This window comes from Eretmochelys imbricata, chromosome 4, assembly GCF_965152235.1.
Source record: "Eretmochelys imbricata isolate rEreImb1 chromosome 4, rEreImb1.hap1, whole genome shotgun sequence".
Classification (NCBI taxonomy): domain Eukaryota; kingdom Metazoa; phylum Chordata; order Testudines; family Cheloniidae; genus Eretmochelys; species Eretmochelys imbricata.
This window is the reverse complement of record NC_135575.1, coordinates 135990519-136015197: the sequence shown is the minus strand read 5'-3', so window position 1 is coordinate 136015197 and position 24679 is coordinate 135990519. Positions and strand designations below refer to the sequence as shown.

At 40.6% G+C, this 24679-nt stretch overlaps 1 protein-coding gene across 4 annotated transcripts in view; it reads left to right on the top strand.

Moving 5' to 3' along the window:
* The first annotated feature begins 432 nt into the window (after window positions 1–432).
* The window catches only part of CTNNA2 (catenin alpha 2), a 715434-nt gene continuing 691187 nt past the window's right edge, over window positions 433–24679 (top strand). For 3 of the 4 annotated variants that reach the window (XM_077814693.1, XM_077814692.1, XM_077814691.1), the window contains exon 1: window positions 436–537. In XM_077814693.1, coding sequence (XP_077670819.1) covers window positions 436–537 — 102 coding nt within the window. Of the gene's footprint in view, window positions 538–24679 lie in introns of all 4 variants that reach the window. The other variant, XM_077814694.1, reaches the window with a different exon arrangement.

The following is a 24679-nucleotide window of genomic DNA, read 5'->3' as shown; positions in this document are numbered from 1 at the left end:
CTGTTCTCTACAGTAGTGGAGGCTGTACACTTCCTTTTCGTTTTGTAAATAAATGCTGAGATGTTCATATAATTACATTTTTCCAAGAGCAGAGGCTTTGAGAAAAACATCAAATATTGCCGGACTAATGATAAAATTGCAAGAGTTGGCAGCACTGCAACTAGATCAAATGTAGGCAGCATGACAAAAGTGGGTGTTGAAGAAGGAGTTCAGTGAGGATGTAGCGGGAAAGGGACCTTGTGAATGAATTCAAACATTTTGTGAAATTAGTTGTGGGTCTTGTGTACATATGGGAGGTAGGTAAGTGATGCAGGAATATTTGCTGTATATCTTGTGTGCATAGAATATATAAGTATTCCTTTTTATGTAATATCTAAAAATACACAGACTGAATAATTTACATAGGTTTATGTAATTTTGTCTCTTCTAGGGAGCATGACTTCTGCAACTTCACCTATCATTTTAAAATGGGACCCAAAAAGTTTGGAAATCAGGACTCTTACAGTAGAGAGGCTCTTGGAACCCCTTGTTACACAGGTAAGTTGATTTTTTTGTGCAGTAGTTAGCTGTTGTCTTGAGTGTGATGCTATATCTCAATGTATGGTTATTCTTTATTACAGTAGTGCTAAAGGGCCCCCAGGCAGTCTTCTTGCACGAGGCAGTGTGCAAACACACATTCAGGAGTTCTTGCTTTAGAGTCTTTGCAGTCTAAGACAAATGTCATAAAAAAAATCGTGGGAGAGGAATAAAATCAGACGAATACAATTTTTATATAGCTATAATAGATAATGACAATCTGCAATTATTCTTCTAACAATTATATATAAAGTAAATGCCAACTATCCCCTTTTGTCCCTTACGTCATTATTAATTGGCAGTTTTCTTACAGACATTATGGCAGAGGTGGACCTTGGGGAGTGGTCTGAAGGACAAGGGGTAGGCTTTCTTTTGAGATTAATGTTGGCTTCTACAGTGAAAGTAAAACTGATATTAAACAAAAATTCTATTTTTAAATGATCTTTTTTATATGAGGCTCCCATACTGCTCATGTTGAATGATGTCACTTTCCAGCAAAATTGCTGCCACCAGTAATATGTTTGTTTTGCCCTTTATATGTTGGGACAAAAAGGTATTTTATATTTTTCTTCAAATTACATTTGACAACCCAGTATAAGGTAAACCTTGGCTACATGACCTTTTGAGATTTATGAAGTGATCAAATGGGTTATGTCACTCTGTACCCCCATGTTCTCACCGTGTTCATCCTTATAATTTGATTGTGTGATATCCAGTGCAAAGTTTGTCATGTCGGGTGTCTTCAGAAGGCTCATGATGCACTGAGCATTGTTGTTATAGTAATGTTATAGGTTGTAATTTCATGCATATAGTTATACGGCTGAAAATGTGTCTTCATGGCTTAAAACAAGCCCAGGCAAAACTCTCCAGGAGTAGAGGGGCAGTTCACATTTCATCAGGGCACGTATGGGACAAACCCAGACCAGCCTCACAGGAACAAAGGACACTGGCCTAGGCAGCAACAAAGGATCTGTTGGACTCTCGAGTGAGTCACCCCCTTTCCCTTGGTCAGTTTGGGACTAGGATGAGGTAATGCTCACCTGACTCTGAAGGGGGGGGGGCAAAGCCAGGAGGGAAGAAAGAACATGATAAAAGGGAGAGAAATTTGCCATGCTATCTCTCTTCCACCTCCATCTACAGACACCACCACCAAGTGACTGAAGTGCTGATGAAAGGGGAGAGCCTGGCTGAAGGGCAACCAGCCAGCCTTTGGTGAGAAGCATCTAAGTATGTAAGGGCACTGAAAGTGTTAAGATCAGCTTAGAATGTGTTTTGCTTTTATTTCATTTGACCAAATCTGACTTGTTGTGCTTTGATTTATAATCACTTAAAATCTATCTTTTGTAGTTAATACATTTGTTTGTTTGTTCTACCTGAAGCAGCGTTTTTGGTTTGAAGCGATCAGAGACTCCCCTTGGGTTAACAATCCTGGTACATATCAATGTCTTTGTTAAATTGACAAGCTCATATAAGCTTGCAGCATCCAGTGGGCATAACTGGACACTCCAACGTGTTTCAGAGTAACAGCCGTGTTAGTCTGTATTCGCAAAAAGAAAAGCAGTACTTGTGGCACCTTAGAGACTAACCAATTTATTTGAGCATAAGCTTTCGTGAGCTACAGCTCACTACATCGGATGCATACTGTGGAAAGTGTAGAAGATCTTATTATATACACACAAAGCATGAAAAAATACCTCCTCCCACCCCACTCTCCTGCTGGTAATAGCTTATCTAAAGTGATCATTCTCCTTACAATGTGTATGATAATCAAGTTGGGCCATTTCCAGCACAAATCCAGGTTTTCTCACCCCCCCTCCCCACAAACTCACTCTCCTGCTGGTAATAGCTTATCTAAAGTAACCACTCTCCTTACAATGTGTATGATAATCAAGGTGGGCCATTTCCAACACAAATCCAGGTTTTCTCCCCCCCCCCCACACACAAACTCACTTTCCTGCTGGTAATAGCTTATCCAAAGTGACCACTCTCCTTACATTGTGTATGTTAATCTAGGTGGGCCATTTCCAGCACAAATCAAGGGTTTAACAAGAACGTCTTGGGGGGGGGGTAGGAAAAACAAGGGGAAATAGGCTTGTGTCTGGGACTGGAAATATTGGCTAGCATCATTTGCTTGCACAATCCAAGCAGGGGCTGGCCAAAAGTGTTCACTCATGTAGCTGGGAGCAGCTTACATGCTTGAGGCTGTGCGAGAACAACCTGGGAGTGGGGGTTCTCACAGTAGAGCAGGGTAAGGCTGGCTCCCGGAGTTGAGGATTGGAGTGACCTAGCAGATCACCGGTCCAGATAACACCAGGGGAATGTCACATGGGTGTGGCTTTCATATAACATGTTAATGAACTCTCCTGACAAACCTAGACAGATAAATCTGCTGCCAATGTGGAGGGCTCTTTTAAAATCTGCAAGATCCTAACATGCTGAGTTGGGGTGACAAATTAGGTTATGAGTTATCTTTCGCTCTGGTCCTGCTGATAGAGAGGGAAGTCAGGCGAAGTTATAGCAGGCTGACTCTGTTAGGCAGTAATAGGTCAGCAGAAGGTAGCCTTTACTAAAGGGTGAAAAGTCTGCTAAGGGAAAAGTTCCATGGTCTCTGAGAGGATGGTTGAAGACTTCAGACGAAAACAGTAAAGCTCCTGTTTGGTTGGGACTAGTGATTTATACACAGGTTTCTGCATTTGCCTTGGTCAGGTTTGGTGTTGATGGGTTTAAGATCAGCAAGACCAATGTACATAATATAAATAATTATACGTGACTTTGTAACATCATTTTATCCAACAATAGAAACTAACATGTGCCCTGAAGTCCACCACCGTTTCGCTGAGTGCAGCAACATGTTGATTTTTTTCATAGTTTAGCAACAAGATGAGAGTGGGAGGCAATGCACTGTCTAGCTTCAGGAGGGGAAAATTGAACCAGTTTGTACATTTCAGAGTCTCTGATGGTCCGTAAGCAACTTCTTGATTTCATAGATTTTTTAGGCCATAAGGAACCTTTAGATTACCTAGTCTGACCTCCTGTATAACACAGGCTACAAAATTTAAACCAGCCACCCTGTTTTGAGTCCAATAACTTGTGTTTGACTAAAGCATATCTTCCAGAAAGGCATCCACTCTTGATCTGAAGACTTCAAGAAGTGGGAAATTCACTGCTTCCATTGGTAATTTGTTCCAGTGGTTAATCATTCTCACTGTTTTTTTTTAAAGTGCCATCTTTATCATTTGAATCTGTCAGCTATTGGTTCTCGTTATACCTTTCTCAGGTAGATAAAAGATCCTGTTAATCCTGGTATTTTCTCCCTGTAAAGGTACTTGCATATTGTAATAAAGCCACTGCTCAATCTTCTTTTTGATAAACCAGATAAATTGAGCTTCTTAAGTCTCTTGCTATAAGAATATTTCTTCAGTTTTCACGTACTTTTTTTTGGTCTTTTCTGCTTTGCTTATGACTGGCCCTGCTAGTATGAAATGTTCTGAGCACAGTACGTTTATTTTTAACAGAAACATATTACACAAAAATGATTGCTTCTGAATTTGTTTCACAGTGATGATCCATCTCCTTTCCACGTATGGAAGTCTTCCTGTGGAATTCTGTTCCTGTGACATCTCATGGTCAATGTTGTCAGCCCTTTGCTCCCACTAAAATGGAATCGTAGGAGACACATTGAAAATGATATAGGACCTTTTGAAAAAGAGTGTAGGCTAAAATATTCAAGTTCTTCTCAAAGTGATTGCCTTTGTCTATTCCACTGTAGGTGTGTGCATGCCTCGTGCATGATTGTCAGAGATTTTCCCCTCAGCAGTACCCATTGGGGCAGTACAAGTGCCCTCTGGTACCTGCCACTGCACACCAGTATAAAGGCCCAATCAGCTCCCGACTCCCCTCAGTGCCTTCCTGCCACCAGTGACCATTGTTGGAGCTGTTATCTTTGCATTTGAAAGTCTTCCCTCTCTTCTTGTATTTATAGTATCTGTCATGTTAGTTTAGCATAGAGTAGTGTATTTTGAACATAGCTATAGATTAGAGTACGTTTAGTTTAGTTCTTAGTGATGTGCAGTCTCTGGTGCCCATTTGGGTACCGATCCTGTACTGAACTCATGCTGTGTTCTCCCTGTTTCAAGGCCTGTTGCTCATGTGGCAAACCTATGTCGGTGAGCAACTTTTACCCCAGCTGCCTTAAATATTTGGGGGAGCACATGTAGATGACAAATATCACATTTGAAGAGGGCTGCCAGGCTCAACTACTTAGTCATGGAGTCTGCATTTCACCCTCCATTGGAACATTCCCACTTGAAGCGGATACTGAGCATGTCCAAGTCTTTCAGGAGTGCTCTGCCGATTCTAGCTGTGTCTATAGACAGACCCACCTCATCAGTACCAAATAAAAGACTTTGTGAGTCTTTGAAAAACTCGGTACCGGGGACATCGAAATCTGCAGGCAAGACATCAATTGGAGCCAAGGACTCTGAAGAGCACTCAAAGAAGAGGCATCCCCATATATAGTCTGCATGCCAAGACATATTGTTGACTCCAGAGCCCAGAAAGGGCCCATTGAGACTGATCCCAGGACTAGCACACCTTGTGTCACAACAGTGTCAGGAGCCCTTGAAGGTATCATCTATACCTGAAGCTTTTGAGGCAGATCAGGGATTACTTGTTAGTACTGGTTTCACCCACCTGGTACTGCAGTCAGATGTGTAACCCTGTCGGTCATACCCCCTTTGTTGCTTCCGAGAGATGAAGATGTGATCTCCTGGGACATCTACCGGGACATCTACAGTCCAACCTATGTGCCCTCCACTTGACAGCTGCTTGACGGCTGACAGTCTTAGAGCAAGATTGCTCTAAATGAGTACAAGAAATTCTTTTAAATAGTAGAAAGTCTTCAACTAGATCTACTTAGCTTGGTAAATGGAAGAGATCTTCCATTTGGTCTATGCAAAGAGGCATCCACGCAGTCCAAGATTCCATTTCCCGTATCTTAGACTTTCACCTCTTCCTGAAACAACAAGAGCTAGCGTGTAGTTCCATCAGAGTCCATTTGACAGCTATCTCAGCTTTTCACTCTCTGGTGGATAACCGTCTCCACTGGAGTCTTTCTGGTAGGAAGGAACTGAGGGGGTTGGAGGCAATATGTACAGTGGCATGAGCTACATGTGCTGCCCCAACAGCTACTGCTGAGGGAAGAATCTCCAATTGCATGCAACAAACCTCAAGTGGAATGGACATGTGCAGCTCATCTTAAAGAACAACAGTTATGGAAAGATAGATGAAAACAACAATTATAAAAGTTATGCACTGAATAACTATATTGATGAAATCAGGGTGGATAAGAATTGATTATTAAAATAATAAAATAAAATAACTAAAATAACAATAATAATAAAACAGATTTTTAAATATGATTTTTAATTTAAATACATTTGGTTTTTCAGAACTAATCTTATTTAAATTAAAATTAAAATTACGACACGAAAAAAGCACAGCAAGTTGGCCGATAGCAATTATTTTGGTGGAACTTAAGGCAAAAAATTATTCTAGAAATTCCTGGTTATATCCTTTGTGTCAGAGAGGTCACTACAGCCAAATTCAAACAAATTAATCTTGAGAAATTAATTAATTGTTTTTTCTAATTGTTTATGTCAGGAATGCTTGTTAGCATCAGCCGGTTTGTGTTATGTCTTGTTATGGCAATTGAAGTTTTTGGTGTTAATATGAATGTGTTCCATTTTCTCTAGTAGTTAGGGATGTATATTCACTTACATTTCCTTTTCAAAAGCTCTAAAATTAGATGTATTGCTCTCTTAAGAAAGCCGTTAGAAACCCCTACCACAATATGGGAGAGGAAGATGTGAATTCATAATTTAAAATGATAAAAAGATCAAGATGAAAGACCTTATGTATGCTCTTGGCAAAATGTGGGCTGGTTAATCCCAATCTATGTAAATACTACTGAGCAGCTCAATTACTTTCCCTTATTGCATACAAATACTTAGTCATTTTAGAACAAGAAGAATTTTATCCCCCTGATTTTCTCTGATTTTATTCTGCTCAGACAGCAGAGACATAACATCACCAGCCGCTGCACCTACGAAAACTCTGGCATTGTCATAGTTAAGTTTGCATTCAGTTTTGTACTTAAAGCAGGAGTTTAGGCTCTTTGTTTTTATTGAACACAGCATATCTGCCCTAAATGTTCAGCATGTCATCTTTCAGGAAAGCTTGAATTTTCTGAGGCATTTCAAGAAAAGTGGTGAATTGCTTTCTGATTTCTAATCAATTAAAAATTGGCTCCCCGAAAAGTTGGTAAACTGTTAGTTTACATTGTGGTTAGTCCCCAGACATGAGTGACTGTGATTTTCCAGAATGGTGTATAACAGACAGTAGTGGGGAAGTGTCGTAAATATAAAGGGAAGGGTAAACCCCTTTAAAATCCCTCCTGGCCAGAGGAAAACTCCTCTCACCTGTAAAGGGTTAAGAAGCTAAAGGTAACCTCGCCGGCACCTGACCAAACTGACCAATGAGGAGACAAGATACTTTCAAAAGCTGGGAGGAGGGAGAGAAACAAAGGGTCTGTGGGTCTGTGTTTATGCTGCCTTTGCCGGGGATAGACCAGGAATGGAGTCTTAGAACTTTTAGTAAGTAATCTAGCTAGGTACATATTAGATTATGATTTCTTTAAATGGCTGAGAAAATAATTGTGCTGAATAGAATAACTATTTCTGTCTGTGTATCTTTTTTGTAACTTAGAGGGGTTCTCTATGTTTTGAATCTAATTACCCTGTAAGGTATCTACTATCCTGATTTTACAGAGGGGATTTCTTTACTTCTATTTACTTCTATTTCTATTAAAAGTCTTCTTGTAAGAAAACTGAATGTTTTTTCGTTGTTCTCAGATCCAAGGGTTTGGGTCTGTGGTCACCTATGCAAATTGGTGAGGCTTTTTATCCAACATGTCCCAGGAAAGGGGAGGGGTGCAAGTGTTGGGAGGATTGTTCATTGTTCTTAAGATCCAAGGGTCTGGATCTGTAGTCACCTGGGCAAATTGGTGAGGCTTTTTGCCAAGCCTTGTCCAGGAAGTGGGGTGCAAGGTTTTGGGAAGTATTTTGGGGGAAAGACGTTTCCAAACAGCTCTTCCCCAGTCACCAGTATTTGTTTGGTGGTGGTAGCGGCCAATCCAAGGACAAAGGGTGGAATATTTTGTACCTTGGGGAACTTTTTGACCTAAGCTGGTAAAGATAAGCTTAGGAGGTTTTCATGCAGGTCCCCACATCTGTACCCTAGCGTTCAGAGTGGGGGAGGAACCTTGACAGGAAGTCTGGCTTTTTATGGTAGTAGGGAGTCCAGGGAAGGCGCGATGGTAGGCTGGCATCCCACTAAGGCAAAATTAAGATTGTGGTGGGTTGTCTGCGCTGTATAGTGGTAGTTCTAGTAGTGAAGTGTTATTCTCTGGGTGGAGGAATACAAGGCACGTTAAATGCCTTAACATTTCTTTTCCTTGCTTTTGTGGTTTTGTTTTACAGATGATCTATACATAATATACCTAACTCACACACAAGTGATTTTGTGTACTAATAGGAAGAGATTCAGGCAAAATAGGCTTTACTGGGAATACCCAAATAACTAAAACAAAACTCATCACAGCTGGCAAAAAGCATTTCTTTCTTAAACAACATATTATACGTTCAGTTTAACAGAATTTACAATGCAATTGTTAATAGAGGCATCTGGTGTTACAGAACCAGGGGAAGGTTATTTCAGAAATGAACATTGTTGAATGGGTTGCAAAAAGTTTGGACTCAGAGGCAATGCAAAAATATATTTAAACTACTTTTTTCTTCTGTACCTTCAACTAAGAAATATTTTCTAAATATAGGTGCCTAAATCTGTATTTAAATACCTAAATAATGACCTGACTCTTGAAAGGTGCTGAGCACCTATTGTGTCCATTGAAGTCAGTGGGTGCTACAGATACTCAGCACCTCTAAAATTGGACCATTTTTCAATTAGGCATCAAAATTTGAATATGTTAGCCTATATTCTTAATGCTCACGATGCAAAAGATTTCAGGGGCATTTTGAAAAAGTAGAAACAATAATATCCAGCTGTTTGGACCTAAAGTTCTTGGGCTAATTTTCAAAGATGGGTGCTTAAATTTAGATTCTTAAGTTCATATTTAGGCACATAAATAAGTGACCTGAATTTCAAAAGCTCTGAGCACCCAACTAATGTCACTGAAGTCTTGAATAGATATTTAAAAAGTTGAATAGAAAAATGGGTTTAAAAAGGGAAACAAAAACAAAAAAAAATGTCCAAGAAAAATAGTGACTCATTGAGCCCAAAACTGTACATTAAAACTGAATTTTAGACAAGTTAATTAAAGTTCCAAATGAGAAACTATGGAAAACCTATTAAGCTGATTTAAAAAATCAATTAACAGATCATGAGCATTCATAAGAAATGATAGAATTGCTTTTACATGAGGAAACCCTGGACTAGCAGACTAATTAGAACTTACATAGCTGTCAGAGATCTAAGAGCATTAGAACTTGCTAAAGAATCCATATCCCCATTGCTTGTCTTCATCCTGAAAGGACAATAGATATGCTATGTCACATGGCATTTGACTTTCATATTACTGCTGTTATTAAGCGGGCTTTTTAGGAAGAAATTTAATTGAGAAGAATTTAGCAGAATTTCTATTTCTTACAGAAAAATACTGAATAGATTTATCTGATGATTACAGTTGTCATGTTTGTCTTTCCTCTGCCTCACTCATTCTACAACTAACAATAAAAAGTAATTACTGTATTTGTTGCCTTCTTTGTTTTATGAAGGTTTATTACAATTTCCCTTCATTATAAAATTTTGTATTTATGAATACTACATCACACATAAATATAACTGGAAATACTTCCTCAAGGAACAGTATGCACCTTAGTACATAGTGACCAAAGTAAGTGATAGGTTTATTTCCATCGACTGAGTTTTAACCAAAAGCAATCTAAAATCATCGAGGTTAGTAAGGGCTGAATTCTGTGCTCGGATACTTGTGTACAGCTTCCACTGGCTTCTGTGGAAACTGTACACGAATAGCTCGGGGTTGACTTTGGTTCATAAAGATTGCGGATAGTTCTGGGTAATATTTTAATATAAATGGTGTCTAGTAGTTTGAAAAGTTATCCATATTTAAGCTCCGTATTGCCTTTGTCCCTCCCTCCCCCCACTCCGGGCCATATGGCCTCTGTACTTCCTTCACTGTTGTTGATGACAATGACACTGGTAGACCTAACTGCAGCTGGTTCAAAACCTGTAACTGTGATGGAAAGGTGATTAGACCCTCCAAATGCAGGGGGTTTTCATAGAATCATAGAAGATTAGTACTGGAAGAGACCGCAGGAGGTCATCTAGTCCAACCTCCTGCTCAAAGCAGGACCAGCCCCAACTATGGCACATTCATAAGAGGATTCTGTAATTGCTTTCTTGATTATGAATAGTTTAGACTCTAGAAAAAACTAGAAGAATTAGTTTGCCTTTGTGTTCCAGTAATGTCACCCAAATAGTGGGGCACTAGTTCCCCTTCGTAATAAAATTTGCACAAAGGACGATGGTTGGCAAAAACATCTATTATAAATATGAGTGGATTAATTACAGAGCATTCACTTTCAGTCATAAAGGGAAAATATAGGACTGTGACTGTTACTACCGTTTTTGTTATGGTAGCAGCAGCTGTTTCTTGCGCCTCCACCACACTCTTCTCTGATCTACACTTTTCTTCAGGAATATGCATGGTTACAGCCATTTGAGATGGAGATATGGATGCTGCAGTAGCTGCCAGGTCACCTGCACTCTGACTAACCGGAAGATCAGGCATCTCCTCACCACTCACATCCTCACTGGGGCTGAAAGGCTCACCGTGAACATTTATGTCTACGTATCTCAGGAGAGCTCCTTACTGCTTAGATAGAAAAGATTCCTTTGCTTTCTTTCTTTTTCTGAATGCTGTCCCAGAGGGGCGATTTCTTCTTTCACTCATGACTGCTGTTCTGTGCCAGCTATAGTGGCTCTCAACACTCAATTGAAGGGGACAAATAAGCAGGCTGGTAGCAGGGCCTGAGTGAGGGAAGATATCAGCGTCGTAAGGGCCTAACTGGCTCCTACTATTTCAGTTGGCTGCCTGTTTGCCCCAGGTGGGTTCCGGGAAGCAGCAGGAAATAGGAAGAGCCCTGAGAAGGTGGTGTTAATCAGTCCAGGCTCCTGGGGGTGCTAGAGAGGTACATAAGAGGCTCCTCCTCCTCTCTCCCTGCAGCTCCAGCTACTTTCTGTTATTCCCTCTCACTTTTCTCCTGCCTGCCTGTTAGGTCTCTTGTGCCCTCCTTCCTCCAGCACAGCACTCCACCATCTCTGTCCATCTAGAGCAGAGAGAATACATGTGCACCAGCAGCAGACACAATTTCCTAAACTCTGGGTCCTAGTAGCGCCCACCCCCCGCCCCACAGCCTGTCGCCTGAGGCGGCTGCCTCAGTTCACCTCATGGTAAGGCCAGCCCTGCAAAGCTGCAATGCACGTACTGCTATTTTTAGCACACGAGCTTGAGTCCTGTTAGGAGGAGTCTGTCTGCTCTGGCTCAGGGGCTTACTCTCACCTGCAGTCTAGACATACCCCAGGGGCTTGTAATTTGGCCAAACTTGGGCAGATTTTCACTGAGATAGCAAAAGGCACTTTCCTAACACTAGGGTGACTCTCCTGCTCAATTTCAATTGACTGCTCCAAAATAAGTAGGTCCTAGAGCTTCCCATTTAAAGAGTTGTGAGAAATTTTTAACACAGGCAAACTGTATTTTCACCAATTTCATTTTTTTGGAAATGGCTAACTGCTTTTGCTGAAATTTTCAACAACAACAACAAAAAATCAGTGTGAGGCAGACACCCAGCATAACATTTCAGCCTGAACAGTTTGGCAAAGTAAGAAGTAACTGAAAACAAGGTTTATAATGGAAAGTGTTAGACAGCCTTTAAGCATAGGTGTCACTACTAGTAACTACTATAATTACAGTAAACTAGTGTAACATTATGGATGAAATTTCAAGTGCACAAAAGTGATAACATCGAGAACATAAGAACGACCATACACGGTCAGACCAAAGGTCCATCTAGGCCAGTATCCTGTCTTCTGACAGTGGCCATTGCCAGATGCCCCAGAGGGAATGAAAAGAACAGATAATCATCTAGTGATCCATTTCCTGTTGCTCATTCCCAGCCTCTGGCAAACAGAGGTTATGGACACCTCCCTGCCCAACCAAGTTCAAATCTTCCACAAGGAATACGTAAATTAATATTTTAAAATATATGCCATGTATATTATTCTAGATTACTACATATGTTCAAGAACCTGAACTCCATTTTCAGGGGAAACATATTTTTTCTTGTCTCTTAAATTAATTAATAATCTGAATTCTTATTTTATTTTTTAAATGGATAATGCCAGTTAATTGAGGGAGGTTGCCTTTAGAGTAAGGTTTACAAAATTAAGAAAATAAGAAAGCTCTACAATGTTTAGTGAAAAAAATTAGTTTGTTTTGGTGCATAATGTATTTTCTCCGCTTGTCTAAAAAGCAGTTCCATGAACTTTGTCAAAATGTCTTGTGAAATTAAATGTCATACTCAAAATTAGGTTCATAATTCATTGTTGTGTATGAAAAATGATTTACTAGTGTTTCACATACTTTGTGGTAGTGTTGATCTGAACAAGATGGAAAGTGATCAGGATTCTAACCCCTAAACTCAACTTTTATCTCAAATATATAAACAGAAATAAGGAAGGTATATCAGATAACATTAATTGAATTAAAGAATGGGAGTCTAATTCATGAAAATCAACATGGTTTAATGGAAAATTTGACTTGTCACAGAAACTTAATAACATTTTTTTATTCGATAACAATTTTGGTTGATAAGGGAAACACCATTGACATAATAGATTTCTGTAAGCCATTTGATTGAGTGCCAAATGCCATTCCGACTGATTTTGTATAGTGCTTTTAAAAAATGTAGCACATATTAAATGGATTAAAAACTGGCTGACACATAGATTTCAAAAAGTACTGGGGAACCATCATCCAATGGGGGCGCAGTTCAAATGGAGTTTTGTAGAGATCTGTTCTTGGCCCAATGCTATTCAATATTTTTATCAATGATCTGGAAGAAAATAAAAAATAATTACTGGCAAAGTTTAAAGATTGACACCAAAGAATGGTGGAGTGATAAATAATGTCAACTTAACTCTATAGAGTAATCTTCACTGTTTAGTAAACTTGGCTAACTTGAACAATGCAATTTTAATGTAACCAAATGCAAGGTCAAACATTTAAGAACAAGGAATGCAGGTCACACTTACTGGAATAGGGTCTGTAATCTGGAAGGCAGTGATTCTGAAAGGAACTCAAGAGTCTTGGTGGATAACATCTGAATAATGAGCTCAAAATGCAATTCAGTGGCTAAGAGCTAATATGATCCTTGAAGGTATAAGTGGGAGAATATCAAACACAGGTACAGAGGTGGTATTATCACTGTAATACAGCATTAGTGAAACCATTCCTGGAATACTTTCCAGTTCTGGTATCCACACTATAAAAATTATGTTAACAAAATGGAAAGTGTTCAGAAAAGAGCTAAAAGAATTTTATGAAGTCTGGGGAACTTGTCTTAGAGAGAAAGACTAGAAAAGCTCGAAATCTACTTTGTTTTTCCAAGAGAAGGTTAAGAGGTCACTTGGTCAGGATCTATGTAATCTTTTGCATAGTAGTAGAGGTCTTTTTAATCTAGCCTAACCGGATCCTATGGCTGGAAGGTGATGCTAGACATATTCAAACTAGAAATAAAATACAGATTTTTAACAGTGGTGTAATTAGCCATTGGAATAATTCTATGTGGAGGATTCTCTGTCTCTTGAAGTATTTAAATCAAGATTGGATGTGTTTCTAAGATATATGCTATAGTTCACACCCTTCATTTTTGGTTTTTATTTTGTGTAAATTTAGTGTTTGTTACTAAAATTAAAAAAAAAAACCTGCAAAAAATTGACTCCACAGTTTTTTGGGTAAGTACCAGGATTCTGGAACTAGAAGAGGTGGATGAGGCGAGGGTGCCATCTCCTCATGCTGCCTGCTCCATATCTTCCACTTATGGACCTGCTCCAGTTATCAAGCCACCAACTCTTCTTTCAGAGCGGGAGAGTTGGGTTTGGGGGGCTTCTCCCTAGGATCCTGTGAGGTCTGCCCAGGTTGCCAAGCTGCCATCTCTCCTTGTAGAGCAAGGATCTGGGCGCAGAGAGTTTCTCTAAGAACTGGCTAAGTTACTGAGCTGCATCCAAAATTTGACTGAAAACTGGTTCAAACAAACAAACAAATAATAGCTTTTGTAAAACCTAGGACATTTTTGGTAAAAATCGGTAAAAACTGAAAATGAAGGGCCTTAGCCATATAGTTCAGTCAGAAGTTAACGATACTATTCAGGAATTACAGCGTCAAAATCTATTGGCTATGTTATATAGAGAGCTTAGATTGGATGATAAATATGGATCCTTCTGACCTTAAAATGTGTAAATAAAGCAAGAAAATGGTAACAGATATTAATCTCATTTTGTAGCTAAAACTCCCCAGAGACCAAAGACTTGATTTGTAACCCAGGGTATTTAAAATGAGATACTTCCTCCCACAGAGACTAAGCTATGTACTGAGAATGAAGCTTGAGCTGTAGTACATTAAACATCTCATTTGCTTTATTACTGTTCACTGCATTAATTTGTTATATGACCTCATACAATGTTTATCTTAAAAGTTAGAAAAGCTACCCAACCATCCTGATTACTGAAGAAATAAACCAACTACCAGATCTTGCTTTGAAGTCTTAATTAAGTTAATGTTGTTCTATGTAAGCTTTTGGAAAATGATAGATTTTTTTTCATAACACATTAATGCACATTAATGCACCTGAGAACTGCATATTTACTTAGAATTCTTTTAAATTCAAATATATTGCACAATCATTTTTTCCATTTCTTTCTTTCCTATGCTAATTACCTGGGAATAGTCTGTTGCCATTGTTGTTGGATGTACACTTTTTCATTGACATTTACATATCTTAAGGTACCTAACAAATCTTTCTTTGCTGGCTCTCATTTTAATCTTTCAGAAAAAAATGCATTTGGGTCAAACTGTGGGCAGAAACTGTCCTCTTCTGGCTAGATATGTTAACTAAACATTGCTTCTCACTCACTCACACAGTCGAGCTATATAAAATGTTTGTCTTAAGCAACCTACTAAAATCTTTATGTAATCTTTAGTTCTTCTACTTGCTAAAATCCAGATAATAACCCTCTCCTATTACAACTTCATTTGTGGTCGGTGTCTCTACCTGAAGATTGCAGCTCAGAGCTATCTATGCTGTAATTGTGAAGAAATGTTTTCTGTACCTGAACTTGAGGAAACTTGTGGTTTCTGCATCTTTCAAAGGGTGATTAACCATTTGTCCTTCATGTAGGTCTGCTCTAAATCTGCATTGTGTTGGTCAACAGACATTGTGCTATGAAACTTTAACATGTTCTTGTTGTATAATGGGAATCTTAAATATGTCTAATTAATTTACAGCTCATTGAACACTCAGATTCTAATATGAAGGACACTTTAGAAAAATGTGCAATAAATATTGCCTTCATGTCAGTTGAACAGAAGCATTTATTTTATTTCAGGCAACTGTTTTACGATTAAACATAGTGGGGGAAAGCAAGTTTTGAATGCAAATTTCAAAATTGGAATTTAAACCTGCTTCTTTTTTTTTTTAAACAGTTTCTCCATAATTTTACCTGACTTGTTGGCTCATGTTGTGTAACTAAACAAACAGAAGGCTGATTGCTCAAATTTTCAATGCTGGTTCATAGCCAGCTTGTAAATAAAAGGCTATTGAGCATTCACCAGAACCAGAACAAAGAAGCTGCTTGAGCTCCTGCTATTTATGTAAATGTTTTCGTTTAAAAAATAGTCTAGACTCTGAAAGAAACTGCAGCATGATGGAACATGAACTGAAGATAGAACTGATAACATAGATCCACATAATTGAATAAGAAATATACGTTATTTTTTCCTTTAAGAAATTGTCAATTTATAAATAAAATTTTCAACTTTCACAAAATTCTGAATATTATAATTTAACAAACAAACATTTAAACTATTCAGTAAAACCTTCTCCTCCACACACACACACACACACACCAAGGAAAGAAAGGTTATTGCACTGTTTGCCCTGATATTTGGTAAAGTCTGTTTAATATGCGCCTCCCCTCAACAAACAAACAAAAAACTGATATCAGTTCAGCTGTGTCAAATAGTCTTTTTGTTGTCTTTGAGGCAAATTATGGTTCAGCTGGAGCCTGGGCCTAAGGGGCAAACTATTCTGTTGTATAACTGGGCTGTGATGAGCCTGTTAGAGAGATACTTCCAGGGCCCAAGATGAAGACAAGCTGCAAACCACAAGCCTGAACTTTGTATTAACTATGTTTGTCATCCACATGGAATCTGAGGTACATCCTGTGCATTTGTCTCATGGAGATGTGTAAAATACATCTTGAAAGTTAACTGCTCAGAGACAGTTCCAAAAATTTAGAATATGGATTACCTGTACATTCTGTGGAGAGTTTGGTTACATTTTATTTTTCTATAATGGATAGAGGTCCACACAGGGGCACTGCTAGCATACCTTTTGGGATAAGGAAACCTGTGCTCCAATATGACTGGCACCTTTTCTCTGGCTCTCAGTTGCAAGAGACTTGATATTTCTTTTTGTACTGCTCCCCAGAAAAGAGTTGGGTTTTGGTGTGGCCACTAACTGAGGGAAATATCACATTCAGTGATCTCCAGGACTCATCATTCTAAAGAGAGAACTTACAATGCCAAGAAAAAATGGGCAAAATGGTCTCCAAAATGACGGGATAGAAAATGAAAAGTTTGTCTTAAGTTTTATTACAGCTTTATCCTACACAGCTAGAGATCTGCTGCTTAAAAGCAGATTCTGCTTGTTGCTGAATTGGAGGATGAAGACTTCTGTCTCCTCTGTCAAGGTTTACAGGACTACCCCAGCTAATTCAGTGTTGGTTGCTGCTAGAAACATCTGAACAATAAAATATGCTGGTACCGGCTACTTTGAAACCAAAAGAGAGATTTCTTTTGGTAGGAACATGGTTTACTCTAAAAGCCCTAGCTATTGACTTTGCTACTTTCATATTTTTTTTTAAGGATCCTCTCTGTTTTAGAACAGAAAAGGTCTGAGACTTCAAATGAGAGGCAAGACGGGTAAGGTAATAACTTTTATTGGACCAACTTCTGTTGGTCACCCACCTTGTCTCTTTAATATCCTGGGACCGACACAGCTACAACAACACTGCATGAGACTTCAAATGACAGATTAAATCAGTGGTGGTAGAACTCCGGGGACAGGCAGTGAGGCTAGCACCTATTGTGAAGGCATCACCCCTGCATAAACTCATGAACGCTGCGGGTGGAGGCAAGACCAGGACCCAAATGAGCTGGAGCAGTAGCCACAGGGCCCATGACCAGGCCAGGGAACAATGAGCAGCACCAAAAAGCCCTGGGATGGGCCCAGGAGTAGGTAGGAACCCTAGGGCCCTCCTTCCCATCCAGAATTTGGCTCCTTCCCCGCTGAGTCTCAGTGTCTCTCCTCACTCCTGCTCCTATCCCTCTGCCACGCTCTCCATTCACAGGGCGCTTCCACCCCCCTGAATTAAATGAGTTTGAATTGAACTACAGCAGACAGATCCAAAGTATGAAGCTAAGGCCTGACTAAACTCTGTGGATATGGGTGAAGCAGTGGATGTGATATATCTTGACATTAGCAAAGCTTTTGATACAGTCTCCCACAGTATTGTAGCCAGCACATTAAAAAAGTATGGATTGGATGAATAGACTATAAGGTGTATAGAAAGATGGCTAGATTATCGGCTCAATGAGTAGTGATCAATGGCTCGATGTCTAGTTGGCAGCCGGTATCAAGTAGAGTGCCCCAGGGGTCGGTCCTGGGGCCGGTTTTATTCAACATCTTTATCAATGATCTGGATGACGGGATTAATTGCACCCTCCACAAGTTCGCAGGTGACACTAAGCTGCAGGGAGAGGTAAATGTGCTGGAGGGTAGGGATAGGGTCCAGAGTGACCTAGACAAATTAGAGGATTGGGCCAGAAGAAGTCTGATGAGGTTCAACAAGGACAAGTGCAGAGTCCTGCACTTAGGAAGGAAGAATCCCATGTACCGCTACAGGCTAGGGATCGACTGGCTAAGCAGCAGTTCTGCAGAAAAGGACCTGGGGATTACAGTGGATGAGAAGCTGGATATGAGTCAGCAGTGTGTCCTCATTGCCAAGAAGGTCTACAGCATATTGGCTGTATTAGTCAGAGCATTGCCAGCAGATCAAGGGTAGTGATTATTCCTCTCTCTTTGGCACTGGTGAGGCCACACCTGGAGTATTGCATCCAGTTGTCACCACACTACAGAAGGGATGTGAACAAATTGGAGAGAGTCCAGCGGAGGGCAACAAAAAATGATTAGGGGTCTGGGGCAAATGTCTTACGAGGAGAGGCTGAGGAACCTGGGGTTATTTAGTCTGCAGAAGAGAAGAGTGATGGGGGATTTGATAGCAGCCTTCAGCTACCTGAAGGGTGGTTCCAAAGAGGATGGATCTAGACTGTTCTCAGTGGTAGCAGATGACAGATCAAGGAACAATGGTCTCAAGTTGCAGTGGGGGAGGTTTATGTTGGATATTAGGAAAAACTTTTTCACTAGGAGCGTGGTGAAACACTGGAATGTGTTACCTAGGAAGGTGGTGGAATCTCCTTCCTTAGAAGTTTTTAAGGTCAGGCTTGACAAAGCCCTGGCTGGGATGATCTAGTTGGTGTTGGTCCTGATTTGAGCAGGGTATTGGACTAGATGACCTCCTGAGGTCCCTTCCAACCCTGATATTTTATGATTTTATGAAAACAAAAGTACCGTGCACGTTTGCAGAATCAGTTTTAGCTTCTCAAGGACTCCATTCAAAATATGAAAGTGATAACGCCAGTTCTAAAAGTGCAGAAACTGAAATGTGCTGATTAGAACTTCTATGTCAGAATCAGTTGTAAACTATTGAACTTTATGTGCTTAACATAGGTAATAATTTACGTATTTTTTAGTAACAAGCATAGCTGGTCTTGATGGTGTCCCCAAACGAATGATACTCCCACATAATCTCATTTGCTGTCTAGACTGTTTGTAGACACAATTTTAAAGGCTAGATGCATACAATGTAGTTTTTTGCATAGCAATGCGTAACAAGCTGTGGCAAATGTATTTTCAGTGAATGGATGTATCAGACTGGAAACCTTGCAGTTTTCTCAATACATATGGTCTTCTGTTGGAGGCTCGGAAGCTTTTGCTTATTTGTATTTGTTTATTGCATGTTTATAGTGTTCTCCTGATTTCTAGACTGGAGTAGTCCTATCAAATTCCTTAAAGTGAAGTGGTATTGTTTAATATCTTCCATTATCTGCTTGCATAAAAAGGGTAAGCTGCATCCTTGTATAGGAATTTAACAAAATGAAATTTGCAAGCAGGAATTATTTTTCTCTTGTTACTCTACAACAATGAAAATGTATTTCACCTTTTTAGGCTGATAGCAAGTACTTTTATTACTAGCTGTTCATGTGGAAGCATAAACAATCCAACATACTGAACAGCTACTGAATACTGAGTTATTTCCAGAGGATGTATATTAATCTGTTCAGGTTTTCACAGCAAATTAAGCATATGTGTGCACTCTATAGAACAGAGTGATTAAGCTTTAATACATGGCTCATAATGTTTTAATTAGCAATATAGTGGTCTGTAAGATTGTACTAATCCAAGTACAAAATAGTAAAAAGTCAAGGCATACATTCCTTTGTTTCTGAGAGAGCAAAATATCAGTCTCTTCTGCCCCTGGGCATTTGCCAAGTTGGCTTTCCCCTCTCTGAAACAATGTGTTAAGAATTTTGGGCTGATATGAGTTGCAGAGGGAGGTTTTGGAGCCAGTGTTCATTTTGGGGTGTCTTTACCTCCCACAATTTGTCTTTTCCATTACACACAAAATGCCTAGTATCGTTACATGCTTTGTGTAAATACAGAACTCAGAGTTTACAATACTACTCCCCAGTGAGCACGAAAAGTCTGTGATGGTTATATGTTCTGTCTTTTCAAATCCTTGGGCTCCATGGTCTCAAATAAGTGCCAAGTCTGTCATTGTTCAGTGATGGAATTTCAGTGGTTAAATACATTTATGATGCTATTTTCATCCTTTGAGAGGACAGGGAAATTATTTCTAGTTCTAGACACCAGCAATAAAGTAGATACCAAGGTGAAATGGTTTGGATTTGCCAATCACAAAGTACTGTGAGACTACCCTAGAGAATAACAAGGCTGGTGCCTGGAGTGGTGATATGGCAGTGTCTGATGTGGTGCCCACCAGTTGGCAGCGGGTAATGCTGCTAAACTCAAGAGTTGAAAAATCAGAAGACAAAGCAAAATATGCATAGAATCAGATTGTGCACCCCTTAATTTATGCAACTGATCCTATTTATTTTAATGAAACTATTTGTTTGTATAACGGAAAGCTGGGTGTATCTGTATTACTGGCTGAGAACAGTCAATCCATATGACAGAGTTGTCCACGCCCTATGGGAGATGGTCTGCCTTTTCAAATCATTTGGGTTGAGAGTAAATATGCTGACATCTATTCAGCTTTTCATCCTCAAAGGGACCATTCTGGACTCCAAGCTTGCCCTACCTCAAGATACAATCAGGCTCATACCATATATTTCCAGCCTGAAAAGTACAGAAACACTGATTCATGGACATTTGGTCCTGTCCAGTGCATGTGCAGTATTGTACTACTGCTAGTATTAGGAAGTCAATTAAGCAATGATAATTTGCTTGTTTATTATTCAGACTTAGCTGATTTTATGTATTTAAAATAATCATCAAAAAAGATTCCCAATTCTATTTTTAAGTTGCATATGCAGTAGTCAACATATGTAACTTCATAATTTTATTTTATTTCCCTAGTATTCCCTTCCTTCTTATTTCGTGTTTTTAACACTTACTTGATGCATCTTTTCTCAGTGTTGATTTAAGTAATTTGAGGAAGGGACTGTTGCATGTTTTGACAGCACCTAGCCTAATAAGACCTTGATAATGTTTGGACCCTCAAGGTGATACAGTTATACAAATAAACAATGAAAGGTCACCAATAAAGTACCAATAAAGAGGTCATTCCTGCCCTGGATATATTCAAATGTGTAATCTCTGTGTGAGCTGTTTAATATCTCATTAGCAATCCCCAGTCAGCCAATCCACTTCTTTTCTATTGTCTTCATCTTTATTTCTGCAGTGACATCATCTCTCTAGCACCTCTTTCTCCATTGGGAAATGCCTTGCAAAGCCCCACTCTTGGGAGCCTGCATCCTGAGTCCGGGAATTATCCAGAAAGCAGTGGTCATCTGAGTAATTTCTTCTTCAGGCAAAAATCCATAGATCCTTTACCATGGTACTTCAGCCTGCTTGCACCTGGGGTGCTGAATCAGACCTCCCAATCACTGGCAGCCTGAGAATACCTTGCCTGGTTTTTTGCCAGCCTGGCCTCCCAGCTCCTCAGCAGCCCAGAGAGCCTGCGTGGCAAGCCAAAGAAGAGCCAGGAGCTTGGGAGTCTGGGATTCCTGCACCTGAGGTGTGCAGCTCTTCAGCATCCTGAGCTCCCAGGGTCACTGGCTCCAAGCCGCTTGCTTGGAGGGCTGCCAGGGCTTCCAGGCTCTTCAGCTCCTTGGCAGTCCATGTGTCATAAATATAAAGGGAAGGGTAAACCCCTTTGAAATCCCTCCTGGCCAGGGGAAAGCCCCTCTCATCTGTAAAGGGTTAAGAAGCTAAAGGTAACCTTGCTGGCACCTGACCAAAATGACCAATGAGGAGACAAGATACTTTCAAAAGCTGGGAGGAGGGAGAGAAACAAAGGGTCTGTGTGTCTGTCTATATGCTGTTTTTTGCCAGGGATAGACCAGGAATGGAGTCTTAGAACTTTTAGTAAGTAATCTAGCTAGGTATGTGTTAGATTATGATTTCTTTAAATGGCGGAGAAAAGAATTGTGCTGAATAGAATAACTATTTCTGTCTGTGTATCTTTTTTGTGACTTAAGTTTTTGCCTAGAGGGATTCTCTATGTTTTGAATCTAATTACCCTGTAAGGTATCTACCATCCTGATTTTACAGAGGGGATTTCTTTAGTTCTATTTATTCCTATTTCTATTAAAAGTCTTCTTGTAAGAAAACTAAATGCTTGTTCATTGTTCTCAGATCCAAGGGTTTGGGTCTGTGGTCACCTATGCAAATTGGTGAGGCTCTTTATCCAAGATTTCCCAGGAAAGGGGGGGGGGTGCAAGTGTTGGGAGGATTGTTCATTGTTCTTTAGATCCAAGGGTCTGGTTCTGTAGTCACCTAGGCAAATTGGTGAGGCTTTTTACCAAACCTTGTCCAGGAAGTGGAGTGCAAGGTTTTGGGAAGTATTTTGGGGAAAAGATGTTTCCAAACAGCTCTTCCCCAGTAACCAGTATTTGTTTGGTGGTGGTAGCGGCCAATCCAAGGACAAAGGGTGGAATATTTTGTACCTTGGAGAAGTTTTGACCTAAGCTGGTAAAGATAAGCTTAGGAGGTTTCCATGCAGGTCCCCACATCTGTACCCTAGCGTTCAGAGTGGGGGAGGAACCTTTACATGGTGGCAGAGTGGTGGGATTAACCTGAAATCATTTTGAGATCAATTTGAGATTTTTTGAACTAGAAATACAGATTTTAAAAAGGAATTTTTTTTTCCTTTGGAGCTGCTGGAAAAGCAGCTTGTTTTCTCTCTGCTTTGAAGCCAGAGCTGAGACAAAAGGGGATTATCTTTGTGAATTGCAGCTTTTCTTTGCCTGGAGGCAGGGTACTTAACTCTTGCAGGGAAATTCACAGTCTTCCAACCCAGAGTTTTTCTTTCCCTAAAAGTAAACGGGGGGGGGGGGTGTTCTACCCATTTGCCTGGAGACAAAAGTGGCAGGGTTTTTTTTTAGGATTTTGATTTTTTTGTTTTACAAGGAGCACAGGTTTGAAAAGGAATTTTTTTTTCCTTTAGGCTGCTGGTAAGCAGGTTTCCAAGTAGTTGGAGGTTTTTTGCTTTGTTTTGGGCCCAGAGCAGAGACAAGGGAATTGTCTTTTTCTGTAGGCTGACAATCACTATCAGAGAATAGGTATTTTATTCCAGCACAGCAAAATTTTACAGCCCAGTTTTGTTTGTTTATTTCTAAACCTCGGGTGTAAAGTTAGTTAAAAACAGAGAGGTAAAGATGTCAGACACCAAGGCACTACACAAATTGGAGTTAGCCAAACTGGAGACAATGAAAGCAACCAAAAAAGCTATAGAAGCTGCTCACAGGAGAGAAATGGAGGCAAAGGAGAAAGAAAGGGAGGCAGCGAAAGAGGCAGAACAACACCAAGCGGCTGCTCACAGGAGAGCTATGGAAGCAAGGGACAAAGAAATGGAGGCAAGGGCCAAAGAACTGTAGGAGAAGAAAAAAGAGAGGAAGCATGTGGAGGAGATGGAGAAGATAAAGGCTCAGCGGAATATCCCAACAAACCCTAGCAGTCCTTCTCCAAGTACCACTTCACATCCCAGAAAGTTCCCCACCTACAAGGCAGGTGATGATACTGAGGCCTTCTTAGAAAACTTCGAAAGGGCCTGCCTTGGGTACAGCATCTCTACCGACCAATACATGGTAGAGCTGAGGCCGCAGCTCAGTGGACCCTTAGCTGAGGTGGCAGCTGAAATGCCTAAAGAACACATGAACAAGTATGAACTGTTTAAATCCAAGGTGAGAGTCAGAATGGGGATAACACCCGAGCAGTCTCGTCGGAGGTTCAGAGCCCTAAGGTGGAAACCAGATGTGTCATTTACCCGACATGCCTACCACGTTGTGAAACATTGGGATGCCTGGATATCAGGAGCAAGTGGTGAGTCTCCAGTAAATTTTCCCTTCCTAATGCAAATGGAACAATTCTTAGAGGGTGTTCCTGAGGAAATAGAAAGATACATCCTAGATGGGAAGCCCAAAACTGTAATCGAGGCAGGAGAGATTGGAGCCAGATGGGTGGAGGTGGCAGAGAAGAAGAAAACTGGTCGCAGTTGGAGCGGAGACCAGAAGAGACAACCCCAGACCACACCCTATTACCGGGGGCCGCCCAAAACCCCACCTACCTCCCAAAGAACCCTCCAGACCCCTTATCGTTCCACCACCCCGTTCTCCAGCAACCCACCTCGCCCCAGTGACCCGTCAGCTGGACGATGTTTTAAATGTAACGAGCTGGGGCATGTAAAGGCCAACTGCCCCAAGAACCCCAACAGATTACAGTTCATTGCACCGGAATCACACCTGAGGTCCGCAGGCCTAGATACCTCCCAGATACCCTTGGAGCGGAGGGAAACTGTGAGTGTGGGTGGGAAGAAGGTCACCGCGTGGAGGGACACTGGAGCACAAGTGTCAGCTATCCATGCTTCCTTAGTGGACCCCAATTTAATCAACCCAGAGATCCAAGTGACGATTCAACCTTTCAAGTCCAACTCTTTCGATTTGCCTAGAGCCAAGTTGCCTGTCCAGTACCAGGGCTGGTCAGGAACGTGGACTTTTGCAGTCTATGATGATTATCCCATTCCCATGCTGTTGGGGGAAGACTTGGCCAATCATGTGAAGCAGGCCAAGAGGGTGGGAACGGTCACCCGCAGCCAGGCTAAACAAGCCGTGAGGCCTAGCTCTGTTCCGGAAACTTCTATCAAGACCCGGTCAGAGGTGATGGACCTTGACCCCAGGCCAATGTCTGCAACAGCAGTAGTGGATCCAGTCCCAGAGACCCAGACGGAACCAATCCCAGAACCGGAACCAGCCGAACAACCAACACCAGACCCATTGCCAGCACTGAATCCAGTACTTGCAACC